The 13756-nt window shown below is 36.5% G+C and overlaps 1 protein-coding gene across 2 annotated transcripts in view; it reads left to right on the forward strand.

Moving 5' to 3' along the window:
* LOC117295935 (myosin-IIIb-like) overlaps positions 1-13756 on the forward strand; it is a 41450-nt gene that overhangs the window by 13486 nt on the left and 14208 nt on the right. For both annotated transcript variants that reach the window (XM_033778738.1, XM_033778737.1), the window contains exons 9-18: positions 485-593; positions 4763-4882; positions 6144-6244; positions 7275-7361; positions 10584-10766; positions 11131-11242; positions 11818-11888; positions 12039-12089; positions 12655-12774; positions 13167-13252. In XM_033778738.1, the coding sequence (XP_033634629.1) occupies positions 485-593; positions 4763-4882; positions 6144-6244; positions 7275-7361; positions 10584-10766; positions 11131-11242; positions 11818-11888; positions 12039-12089; positions 12655-12774; positions 13167-13252 (1040 nt within the window). The remainder of the gene's footprint in view (positions 1-484; positions 594-4762; positions 4883-6143; positions 6245-7274; positions 7362-10583; positions 10767-11130; positions 11243-11817; positions 11889-12038; positions 12090-12654; positions 12775-13166; positions 13253-13756) is intronic.

Genomic DNA, 13756 nt, shown 5'->3' on the forward strand with positions numbered 1-13756 from the left:
ACAAAAATGGACAGTAACAAAAGATAAGAAAGAGTAACTAACAATTGCACATTCACAAAAAATAAAAAATGATTTTTTTTTTTAAATGTCGTTGCGACAATAAAAAGTTGCAACAATATTTCAAGTCTGGCGTTCTATCACATGAATTTTTGTGCTTGAATCCGAGTATAAATCTAGACAAATGACAAATCAGACCACAACAAAACAGTTACACACTGGATCAGTTGTGTCCTTGATTTGATCTTTTGCGCTTTACTGTGTGGTTTCTATTTCATAGCACTGCTATCTTTTGCGCTTTACTGTGTGGTTTCTATTTCATAGCACTGCTAACCGTAAGCACACGAAAAGGCATGCTAACCTTCTGGTGTTTATTTCTCGAAAATAAGCAGCTCTATGAAATTGGGCCCTGTCTGTCATGTCCATGTTTTCTCCTCATTGTTGCTTGAGCCATTTGTACATGTTTTTCTCTTCTTTAAATCTTCAGGAACTCCTTGGTATCAATGAAGATGAGTTGAAGCAAGTGTTGACCTTTAACCTGAGCTCAGCAAGGGGAGATGTGTTCCAGCGTAACTACACTAAGCATCAAGCTCAAGGTATGTCTATTGCATATTATTAAAGTCTGACCAAATTAGACTTTCTATTTGTTAACTTTCTAACCAATCAGACTGTCTATCTGTGTCCAATTTCATAAAGCTTGGGTTAAGTAGAAAATTCTGCTTAGCAAATTTCCTTGCTATGCAGGAAATGTGGGGGGGGGGGGGCAACAGTTGCAACAATGTTAACTTTATGGAATTTTGGCTGGTAATCAGTTTATGTTAAGCAATATGTTTTCTAAGCTAGCTTAGCAATTATTTATGCTTACAGGCTTTATGAAATCTGACTTTTTTATCTTGGCCCAATTCCATGAAGCTGTTTAGGCAGAGAAGACTGCTTTATTGCCAAGCAGGAAATGGGTGGGGCAACAGTTGTAACTATGTAAACTTTATGGAATTTTGGGTAGTAACCTTTGTGTATCACAACTTATATATAAAACAACAAACCTGTGAAATTTAGGCTCAATCGGTCATCGGAGTCGGGAGAAAATAACGGGAAAACCCACCCTTGTTTCTGCACGTTTCGCCGTGTCATGACATGTGTTTCAAATAAATCCATAATTCTCATTAACGAGGATTGATAATTGTTTTAATGTTTTCTCAAAAAGTAAAGCATTTCATGGAATAATATTTCAAGAGAAGTCTATCACCATTACCTTCTGTAAACCCTGTAAGTTATTTGTAAATCTGTGAACTTTTTTTTTTTTTTCTGTTCCGAAAGTGTATAATGGCTTTGAGCAATTTTTTGATTTGCGTCTGTGCTTAGCATGTTGTTATGCTTACTGGCTTTATGAAATATTACTTTTTCATCTGGGCCCAATTTCATAAAGCTGTTAGACAGGCAATTGCTTCTTGACATTCTTTGCTAAGCAGGAAATGAGTGGAGCACCAGTTGTGACAATGTGAGCTTAATGGAATTTTGGGTGGTAACCAGTCTCTTTTAAGCAATTTTTTATTTGTGTCTGTGCTTAGCAAGTTGTTACGCTTACAGGCGTGATGAAATTGGGCCCTGTTAACTTCCTGTCCTGAACTAATTCTTGGCAGGATTGAAATTTTAGCTGGATCGCAGACGCAAGTCGGTGATTTCACTGTCGGCCAGTTGGATATTGTGTCTTCATATTGAATATTTATACCTCAATGTGTACAAACTATATATTACAAAAAATTATGTGCAAACTTTGACTTTGAATGTTATATGTTAAACTGTGTGAAGAGATTTTTTCTCATATTGATTATGGTCTGGTTTAAACAAACAAGTTAAGTAATAATTTTGAGCTACACACCACAAGGAGCAGTTTCCCTCATAAATTGTTGTTTCATCTGTGAAGGGAACGCATCCAACGGCGATAGCAAATGTTCTTCCTCAGTCAAGAATACAAATTGATTTGAAGAAGAAGAAGAAGAAGAAGAAGAAAACAGGAGGAAAGCAATATCACACTTTTTCTCTAGGGGTCCGTCAACCTAATAGCACCAGTCAGTTCAGTCCGTATTAATCCCTTTAAGCGTTCGTTGAGATCTGAGTTGTACACAATCAAACACAGTAACGAGTACCAGATTTGTTGCCAATACTACCTGCGGGCAAAGCACACTGTTCCCTTACCAAGCGGTCAGTCCACTCTGTGTGTGTCTGTCCCTGGTTTACAAACGAAAGACGCTGAATATGGACACACTTGCGGACCATCCAGATCAGCTCTGTTCGATGGCAGATTTCCGTACAGATACGACGAGTAACACGCTCCCCTGTTTGTCCGTTCCCTCTGGCTTCTCATCTTAGTGAATGATACAACCCCCCCCCCCCTTCAACAATGAAACAAAATAATTCTTCCCTGAAACACAAGACGAACTATTGATGTATCAGCTCGGATGGTTAGGATACATGAAGAAGAGCTCCACATCTGCCGGGGTTGGATGTCAAGGAAGTCATCTTTCTAAACCAAACTCATCTTTTTTTCTCCGGCTGCTACAGATGTGTAGATAAATTGAATACAAGGGAGAGAAGAAAAACTGCCCCGGGATGGACTTGTGTTTTCTTTTCAAGGCACTGGTTGATTGTTTGATTAATTTTGCCAGCAGCGGTGTATGATAAATGAACAGCTTAATCATATTAATGAAGCATGGTGCTGATTTAAAGCTGAACATCCAAGAGATTTTGCGTTGAAACTCACATACTTATTTCCCTTTTTTTTTTTTACACTTTGACTCATTAGTTAAGAAGCAAAATGCGAAAAACAGACATTATTAGTCAGATTTGTTAGCTTGCTGTCCTAAATAAACCATAAGGGAAACTGACTGGACATTTTTTTAATGATTTGGGGTTTTAAAGAAAATGTCATGGTCCAACCGGAAATATAATTTAAAAAAAGTACAATTCTCACGAGTATTATTTGCAAGACCCGATGTCAAATTCAGGCACTTCTCAAAAATATTCAAATGGCATTACAAGTGAAGCCAACTGCAGCATCACCTTTGATATTATTATTATTATTATTATTATTATTATTTATTCGGCATAAAAACACATACAAAGTACAAACATACAAAGTACAAAACAAAAGCCAGGGACATATGCCTGGAATTAAAAAAGTTAAAAATTAGAAAAGGCCCGAAGGCCTTCAATTCCAATATCCCTTGCCATATATTAAAAATCTATAATTATTTACAATAAATCTGCAAAAACATTAAGAACAATAAGACAGAAACAGAAAGCTAATTAAAAGCAGGACGCAGATTAAGTAAAAATGCAAAAAAGCCCCACCCCCTCCCATCAGGCAAAAAATAAACTTAACCAGCAATAAAGAAACATAAGAATGAAAAATTGGCAAGAGACACAAAGGTTTAAAAACGGTACCTCTATCAGTTTAAAAAGAGTTATATACAACTAGAAAAATATATGAAAAATAAATAAATTAATGTCGGGGGAAAAAAAAAATATGTATCTAAATTTCATGATAATATGTCTTAGACATTCTACCTGGAGAAAGACTAACCATATAGACCTAAACTAGGTGTTATTTCAAAGCTCTTCTGATGTATTCGATGAGCTAACTAATCAAGTTTTGAGTTTTGGAAAAAAGACCCTTGGGTATGGAACATCACATTCATGTATATTCTGTCACTTATTATTATTATTTACCGCATAGGATCTTTCCAAGTACCATGTATTCAAGAAAAGTAAAATATTTATCCCATAAAGTTATTCATGCAATTTCATTTTGATTTGATTTCGATTTTTTGTTTACAATGAAATTACCTTTTAAGCCAATGGCTGAATTGTGACCAAATTACAGAGAGTTTAAATTAAATTATGAAGAAATCCATTTAATTGCAATCTTATTATATAGATCAAGACCAAAAGCATAATAAAAAACAAAAAATAATAATAATACAAATTAACAACACAACATGGCTTATGCAGATTTTTCTCACATTTATTTTATATTATATTCAACGGTGAGTAAGCTCAAAACGGTTATTCTTCTCAAAAACTGAGAACGTGTTTCATCTGTAGTATCCTTGTAGACAACTTAATACCTGAGCTTTAAGCTTGAAATAAATTGAGAAAAAAAAAATCTGACGATCTTCAACATTTTGTCCTTAGATGATGTTTCTTTCCAAATGAATAATAATTGCTCAGAAGCACTTAACATTTAAAAAAAGCTTTACACGTTCACAAATAAGCCTTTGCACTTTATCCTTTGATGTTAACCAAGCAGCATCAACATGATAAACGCAGCCTATATAATGTTTTTACATAAAAAAATTTTCTCTAAAAGGGTCTGCTCTGGCTGGGATTGTGCTGGTACATTAGATTTGAATTTCATAACCACACATCGAATATCGCATTGCTCTTTTTATTATAATTTCCGCTGAAAATCCACAGGGACTTCTGCAAAGGAAATGAACGGATTTCAATTTTTTTGGGGGGGACTCAGCATCCTTTTGAGAAAGAGCCTAACTCGTCCAGCTGTGCGTATAGAGGGAACTCATAATGCTGTAAAGATAGCAGATATCAGTTTCTCGGATCTTAAGACATTTTCAGATGGGATCTACTCAGATGGAAAGTCCAATCCCCGTCAGTGAAGTCATGCCAAGGAAATCGTTAAAAATTGAAGAGAATAAAACATCATTCAGATCAATTTTTTTAACCTCCCTCCTCGTCTCTTTTGCAGATGCACGTGATGCCGTAGCCAAAACGCTGTACGGCCGTCTCTTTAGCTGGATCGTCAATAAAGTCAATCAACTGTTGGCACCGGAGTTATCGCTGAATCCATCCGACACAACTGAAATCGGTAAGAGCGGGAGAGACGGAGATAGGGGGGGGGGGGTGGAGATAGAGAACCGGGCTATGAAGGAATTATTAGATTAAGAAGTGACGTAGTTAACAGGTCTCTTTGTTTAGTGATAGGCCTACTAGATGTCTTTGCTTTGGGGCTTTTTTTTTTTTTTTCCAGGGTTGTCATCTACCTTCATTGAATTTCTCTTGATTCCTTAGACTTAAATGAGTGCATTGATCCTTAGTTGTCTATTTCTTGAAGGAATAAAGAGCCTGTGGGTTGGAAGAAAAAAAAACAAAAAACAAGTCTTTGGTTGGGGATACATTTTTTCAGCAGGGTAGTTTTCCCAGAAAAAGAAATGATAGAATGAAGTGATTTTCCAATGGCTTATAACAACCCATACAATATCATATGGGGATAATTCATATGGGACAAACTCAAATGGGGAAAATCTTTTTTTTGTAGAAAGTTTGTTATTTTTAAGTTTGTGCTTTGTGTATACAGATTTTATAATTATTCTAGATTGTATTTTTCTAGAAAGTATTTTAACGTGTTTTTGCCTCCATATCTGACTGGATCATCAGGCTTTCGAGCTGTAGTGTTAATTATACTTTTGTTGATCCTGGCCGTCACATTACGGTTGTTATGTTAATTTCTTGTGCCTTTATGTTTTTTTTTTTTACTTTTTATTTACTTTTCAATTTATTTTTTTCATTTTACTTACTGTTTGTGATTGTTTAATTGCCAAAATAAGAATAAAAATAATGTAATAGACCTTATACACATGACGTCATTTAAGTAGGGCACGTACAAATCTATGCGTCTCAATTGTTTCGTCACCGTTTTTCCTCTAAGATGGCGGCTGAATGACGACAATGCATAATGTCTATGACACTGTGTTCAGTTTGTGATGACCAATACTAAAAAAGAAAGTTTTGCAAGCAAAGACAATTTTTTTTTTTAAAGACGCACTTGTTTCAGACATTTTTTCCAAAATTCACACCTGCTTATTTTCTCAGGAGTGTTTTAAAACAAATTTTAATGGCAATTCTGATTAATTTTCTTGTGTGATTGCTCAAGAGAAATCTGTAAAGACATTTGGAATCCCTGTTTCTATTACACTGTGTTCAGTTTGTGATGACCAATACTAAAAAAGAAAGTCTTGCAAGCAAAGACAACTTTTTTTTATTATCCAGTAAAAAGGGGTGCAGAGGAATTGCAATAAGGGAAAGGCAAATGATTTGAAATCTACCAATGACTGTTGTGTTTTGTGCAGGTATCTTGGATATATTTGGCTTTGAGCAGTTTCAGACCAACAGCTTTGAGCAGCTCTGTATCAATCTAGCCAATGAACAGCTCCAGTATTTCTTTAACCAAGTAAGTAGAAGTTCGTAAACGCATGTCTCTGTAGTTTTTTAAGCAAATACTTTTCACGCTGTCGCGTAGAAATTTAATCAAAACTTGAATAAGGGAATGAAAGTGTGATGAATGGGTTTTAAACGGGAAAAAAATTGTTTATGGCCTGACGTTTTGACCCTAGCAGAGTCTTTCTCGAGGGCTAACATTTGTTTTAAACAACATGTCATTTTTTAAAGACAATGGACACTATTGGTAATTGTCAAAGACCCGTCTTCTCACTTGATGTATTTCAACATATGCATAAAATAAACCTGTGAAAATTTGAGCTCAATCGGTCGTCAAAGTTGCGAGATAATGATGACAGAAAAAAACACCCTTGTCTCACAAAGTTGTGCGCTTTCAGATGCTTGATTTTGAGACCTCAAATTCTAAATCTAAGGTCTCAAAATCAAATTCGTGGAAAATTACTTCTTTCTCAAAAACTTAACCATGTCACATGTACAATTTGTGACTGGTATCTTACTCATTAGAAATCGGGCCCCAGGCTCTAACTCGCATCACTCTGGTGATTTGTATAGCTGTGTCGACATTATCGGTTTAAGACGCCCCTTGGTGCGTATTTAAAAGAAGGAAATGATCGATGGGTGTATTAGCGGCCCATTAATGACGGAAAAACACTGGTACGTCCCAAATGGATTTGTCTGTTAGATGGAGTTTAGGTCAATGGGCCATATTTTTGACCGCGTGAGGGCGCTCTCAATCACTTCCGGGGGTATATTCATTCATACCCAAAACAGTTATTAAAGATTGGAACACATAACCACCACAGACATCTAATCCATCACAGACAATAAGACTTTAAAAGGAGCCGTTATAATCCACCTCTAAAGCAAATTGAAACTACGGCGCAACAAAAGTGACAGAACGCCTATTAATTTGTGCAGGGCGAATCGCGTGTACCCCCGGAAGTGATCAAAATACTATTTATAGCGCCCTCGCGCGGTCAAAAATAAGGGGCATTGATTGATTGGTGGTTATTTCTTTTCAGCATATTTTCCTGCTGGAGCAAGAGGAGTATAAATCAGAGGGCATTGACTGGTCCTATGTCGCATTTGTCAATAACCAGTCTCTACTGGTAAGATACTTTTATTATTTGGTTTTACCCTTAAGGCCCGGTCACACAGGCCCCGATAGCGAGAACGAAAACGATAACGATAAAAATGCACGCCCTCGATTGGTTGAATGAGCGTGGGCGTATTCTGCGTGGAGCGTTATCGTTTTCGTTCTCGTTATTCGGGGCCTGTGTGACTGGGCCTTTACACCGATATGTGTACATGTACAAGTACTGTATAGGCCTCTCAGTTATCAAGGCGTTTTACTTGGGTGGCATTCAAACCCACGACCATTGCCAATCTACAACAGATGTCTTGTCAACTGGACCACCGAGATTGCCCGGTTGCTGAAGGCAGTTTGAATCGTATATTTTAGCAGATCATCGCAACGATTTAAAATATAATGTTCAAGGTACGTCTACTTCAAGTTCAAAAGCATGATTCTAGAGTTGTATTACAGCTAAACTTTTGTATACTATTTTTAAAAGACAATTTTACACCTGCATATTTTCAACCAAATATATTTCAAACAAATTTTAATGGCGATTCTGATTAATTTTCTTGTGTGTTTGCTCAAGAGAAATCTTCAAGGACATTTGGAATCCCTGCTACGGATCTAAATTTAGCTCAATTGTGTCATTATTATTACTGTAGTGTTATACTCGGTAAGTGTGCTAAAAATAATCCATTGTATGATTTAAGGCTTATTCAAAATGTCAGCAAACATACATCTTTGTTTGTGGTACCTATACTTGGATGAGCTTATAATGAGACAATAGTCTGCAAGATTGGATCGGATACATGTTTGCACAACCCAACTATTGCATTTTTTTCCCACCTCGCATTTTTATAAAAATGTGAATTCATGCACACAACATTTAATGAGAAACGAGAAGCTTATTTTCGATTCTGCAAATTGATTGAAATGGTTTCAATTGTCGTATTCCGTATTCAGCCGTGGCTTACCTGGCACATCTGTGAATGATGAACCCTTTTAACGTATAGACCACACATCTCGGCTTATAATCCGTGCCCAGTTGTATCTCCATTTGTCACCGATACCGTTCCCCCGAGACTCCTCTGCAATCGATCCATTGAAATCGTATAGCATCGGATCAATTTACCGTTGCTACACTAGTTTGCTCCGGGGAAGAAAAGGATTTTTTTAGACGGTGGGTGGTTTTGTTGCACAAAGCATTTCTGCCTTCATTAATAACAACTGCCTTTAAAAAAAAGTCTGACTCTGATTTTTGCAGGTTTCTAACATTGATTCTAAAGTTGTTGGTCTGAGTTAAACCAAAATCTTATTACAGGGCCCAGTGTTTTAGAGCTTAAAGTTAGAAAATCATCGGCTTAAAATCTTTCTGCTTAGCAAATCTAAGTAGGAAACCAGTCAAAGAGGGTACGTTTAATGTGATAAGTTGACTCTATGGAATGTAGTTACTAGTTTGGATTTGCAATACACTAAGGAGGTTTACCGAAAGCTAGATTGTAAGAACTTTATTCAACAATGTGATGATCCAAAAGGAACCACTTGCGATAACATCATACTTTAGTAAGATTATATGCACACGGTATGCATTCTGTTGATTGTAACATGGAGTGCAATACAAAGCGGTGGCAACTAAGATAGGCTAAAATGTGGTGTTGTTCTAATAGTTGTTACAGGGATTTGCAATACAAAGTATTTGCAATGATCAATATCTAACTTTTATTTACTTTTAAAAGAACTAGTAAAACCAACTCTGACGTGCGGTACCCGCTGCCGAAACATAGGATTCAAACTGCCTCTAGCTAGCGGGTTATCTGGGTAGTCTAGTTGGTAAGACACTGCTCTAGATTTGCAAGGGTCGTGGGTTCGAATCCCACCCGAGTAACATGCCTGTGATATTTTTTCACAGGACTCAGGGAAAGTACCGAGTACACAGTGCTAACATTTATCGGTGTATGGGTAAAAATCAAAATTAAAACTCTGACATCGTCTTACTTTTAAAGATATCTGACTGTAAGATTATCCATATGGTGTAGAAAGAAATCCAATGTTTTTTATTGTAATTGATTTGCAATTCACCAAGGTGATGATCACTATCTTAAGATTGATTTACTCAAGAACAACAGATTGAACGAACCATATTCATTATTGGGAACTGTAAAGACTCACTCTAGATCTGATAACATCATGGTATTTTTAAAGGCAGTGGCCGGACACTATTGGTAATTACTCAAAATAATTATTAGCATAAAACCTTTCTTGGTGACGAGTAATGGGGAGAGGTTGATGGTATAAAACATTGTGCGAAACGGTTCCCTCTGAATTGCCATAATTTTCGAGAAAGAAGTAATTTTCCAGGAATTTGATTGCGAGACCTCAGATTTAGAACTTGAGGTCTCAAAATCAATCATCTAAACGTACACAACTTCTTGTGACAAGGGTGTTTTTTTCTTTCATTATTATCTCGCAAGTTTGATGACCGATTGAGCTCAAATTTTCACAGGTTTGTTATTTTATGCGTATGTTGACATACACCAACTGTGGAGGCTAGTCTTTGACAATTACCAATCGTGTCCACTGCCTTTAAGAGGAAGATTACCTATATGGTGTCAAGTTGACTCAAATCTGATGTGTTCATTGATTGTAACTTGGATTTACAATACACCACTGTGGTGATGATATCTTACTCAAACCATCTTCAATAATGTATATAAACCTGTAAAGACTCACTCTATAGACGATGTGACCCATGTTTACATTAAAACCGCCCTCTGTTGAAAAAACACTGTAGGCCTATACGTCATGTTTTGCTGGGCAAAAAGACACGTAGTCATGGTAAGATTGCATACACTTTCTAGCTGGCTGCCAAAACACAAAGGTTTTGCCCGGCGGTATGCGCGCGAATCATGTTATGGTTTTCGTGTGACGTCAGAGGTCACATCGTCTATATGTAGATCTGATAACATCATCTTTTTTTAAAGAAGATTACATATATGGTGTCAGGTAACACTAGACTCAAATCTAATGTGTTCATTGATTGCAAGATGGATTTACAATACACTACTGTGATGATAATATGTTCAGATTGATCTACTCAAGAACCACATTTGTACACACCATCTTCAATAATTGGACCTGTATAAATACCCATTCTAGATCTGATAACATCATGTTTGTTAAAGAAGATTACAATATGGTGTCAAGTAGACTCAAATCTAATGTCTTCCGTAAATTTTTGTCTTAAACCCTCCAGGATTTATTCTTAGCCAAACCCATCGGCATTGTTGCCCTCCTGGACGAGGAGTGCCGTTTCCCCCAGGCCACGGATCACACCTTCGTGGAGAAGCTTACCCAGAACTTCAGTCGTAATCACCACTTTATCAAAGCTAAAGTGTCCACAAGTAACAACTTCAGCATTGATCACTATGCAGGCAGGGTGAGATGGTTGGACAGAAAGGGGGAACAGTGTATTTTTAAAAATGTTTTTGAAATCTCTGCTTTTCTTTTTTCATTATTTTTTTTTTGTATTTTTTAAATTTGATGTATTTCCTTTATATAAGCTTGGCAACAATAATGTACAACTACAATAATATGAGATAAGCCTAGTTACTTGATTAATGGGGTGCCCCAATTTGACCAGCGTAAATGCGTGACACGCTCTCACTTGACATTACACAGTCATTCTTACATCATGTAGTGTTTCAGCTCTCTTTTTCTTAATGGTCCACTCACAGGCCTGTTATACTTTTTGTATATCAAGATAATGGCCATCATGAATGTGTGAATTGTCTTTTATATAGGTGGAATACAACGCCAATCTATTTCTGGAAAAGAATCGCGATACGCTGCCATCCAAAGTGATGCAGATGCTAAGGAGCAGTACTAATGACCTAGTCAGCCAAATATTTAGAGGTAAAGCATTTCTATGTCAATATCATCCACATGGTTTTGTAATGCCAGTCTGCCCATGTGAACGTAGCTATATAGTACACAGAAAGTTATGTGCGTATAGAGCACAGGTAGTTCCGTGTGCAGAACACAGATAAATTTGTATACAGAGCACAGAGACTTTTCAAATCTTGTAAATTTTTGTATGTGTTTAAGCCCGGTTCATACTTCATGCGAATGTGAATGCGAAGCGAATTTGATGTAAATTTGACGTCACAACCTCCTGTCACAGCGATATTCGCAAGTGAGTAGAGCAGAGTTGAACTGCTGCAAATTATTTGTTGTGAATTTGTGGCGTCAACATTCGCTTCGCATTCACATTAGCAGGAAGTATGAAGTGGGCTTAAGCCAGAGGTATTGGTATTGAAGGCTGCATATTTTAAGTAAACTTTTTTTAATTTTTGAGCATATGCCTCTGGCTTTTTTGTTCCATTGTTTTTTTAGTTCCAATTCTCTATGAATGTTTGTATGTGTTGTTATTGCCCAATATTTTTCCCAGTACATTGCTAATTTCATTTCCATTTATAACCGTGTTACAGGGACTGTGACAAGAACAGGCACCCTAGCTCTTCAGAGTAGACGCAAGTCACGCAAGTCAGTCAAACAGAGGGTAAGAAACAAACTCATTTGAATTTTAGTAGGAGTGTCTAGTTTTGGGACGGAGTGTCAAACAAAGCTGTGTTTTATTTTCAGAGAGTACATTCTTGAAAAGAGTTGTCGTCATCCAAGTTATCTGAGAATCTTTTTTCTCCTATTTCAGCTTGGAAACAGAAAAACTATGAAGAATCTGACAGTTGGTGCACAATTTAAGGTAATTACAAAAAAACTCCCAAAACGTTGTTGCTCACTCACAGCTTATAATAAAAATAATAATGGTGGCTTCTTATGTAGCGCTCAGGTCCGTCACGTATATAGTGACGCTCATGGACCTTCAACATTATTACCACTGGGCCTTAAATCATTCCTAAAACCATCTCAGCTCCCTGGGGAGTATACAGCCTCTGCAACAAATATCTAGTGCACTAAGCTAATTAATCATAAGAACCATCTCTGCCCTCGTAGGTACCCATTTACCCCTGGGTGGAGAGGAGCTTATGGTTAAGTGTTTTGCTCAAGGGAACAAGTGTCAAGACCAGGATTCGAACCCACGGTCTGCTGAACAGAAACACCAGAGCTTGATTTTGGTGCTCTTATCCAAAAGTATTGCAGCTTATATAGCCCCTAAAGTATTGTTTTGTTTTCTCTCAGGTAGTTGCTATTAATTTTTCCAGTTGATTGCGCTTTGAGCATCTTTTTGATGGATACCTAGGCATTATAAATATAATGTTATTATTTTTTTTAATTCAAAATTTCACTTAACCATTTTCTATGATCAGAATTCCTTGTCGATTCTCCTGGAATTACTGAATCTAGCCAATCCTCACTTTGTCCGCTGTGTGAAACCCAACACCACTAAGGCACCAAAGACCTTCCAAGACAAGTTTGTTACCGCACAGGTAAGAGAACGCTTAACATCAATTAAAATTATTCATTCATTTTTTATTAACAAACCAACTGGCAGCACAAAGCTGAATTATGTGGCATTTCAAGGTTTGTGCATGTTCATGATTTTTTTTTCATGATTTGGCGATAAATGTAACATTTTCATGTATCATTTTGCTATTTATTATAGTTTGATCAACTAATGGCTATATACAACACGGCTCTAAAACAATAGTTTTCCCTCGTGTTTTGAAGTTTTCAGAGGTTTTTGGTTCTTTATCTTTGCTCAATCCCAAATTACAAATTTTAAAAATATCGCACACAAATTATTTTTAAGGCTTAAAATTCCTTGCTTCAGAACCTTTTTTAATTGTTTAACATTACAAAGTATTTGATAATTCTACAGCTTCGCTACACTGGTATGTTGGAGACTACAAGAATCAGGCGTCTTGGGTATGCCTTAAGGCCACAGTTTGCAGACTTTGTCAAAAGGTAATTTCCATTTAATTTGTTGTAATTTATTTCTTTAAATTTGATTTTTTTTATTTATGCAGTGCATTGTCTTCTTTTAAGGACAAAATACAGTTCCATATCCCTACCTTAACCCAAATCACACCAGTAGCAAAACCACAAAGAAGATTTGTTAATTTCTGCTAAGTATTAAAATACTTAGCAGAAATTAACAGGGAACCATCCAAGACCAATTTTAACATCTATTGGTGTTTTAGCTGGTAACCTGGGCCCAATTTCATAGAGCTGCTAAGCACATAAATTTGCTAAGCATGAATTTTCTTCCTTGATAAACACAGGTTAACCAACCAATTTTTCTTGTGATTTTCAGGATTTAGCAAACAACAGCTGAACACAAGTAACAAGCAATATCAATCAATCGATCAATCAATCGTTAAATTTATAAGGCGCTAATCCAACAGTCGTTGCTCATAGCGCCGTACAGTAGGCTTTTGAAAAAAGATGACATTTAAGTAAAGTTTTGAA

This window comes from Asterias rubens, chromosome 10, assembly GCF_902459465.1.
Source record: "Asterias rubens chromosome 10, eAstRub1.3, whole genome shotgun sequence".
Taxonomy (NCBI): domain Eukaryota; kingdom Metazoa; phylum Echinodermata; class Asteroidea; order Forcipulatida; family Asteriidae; genus Asterias; species Asterias rubens.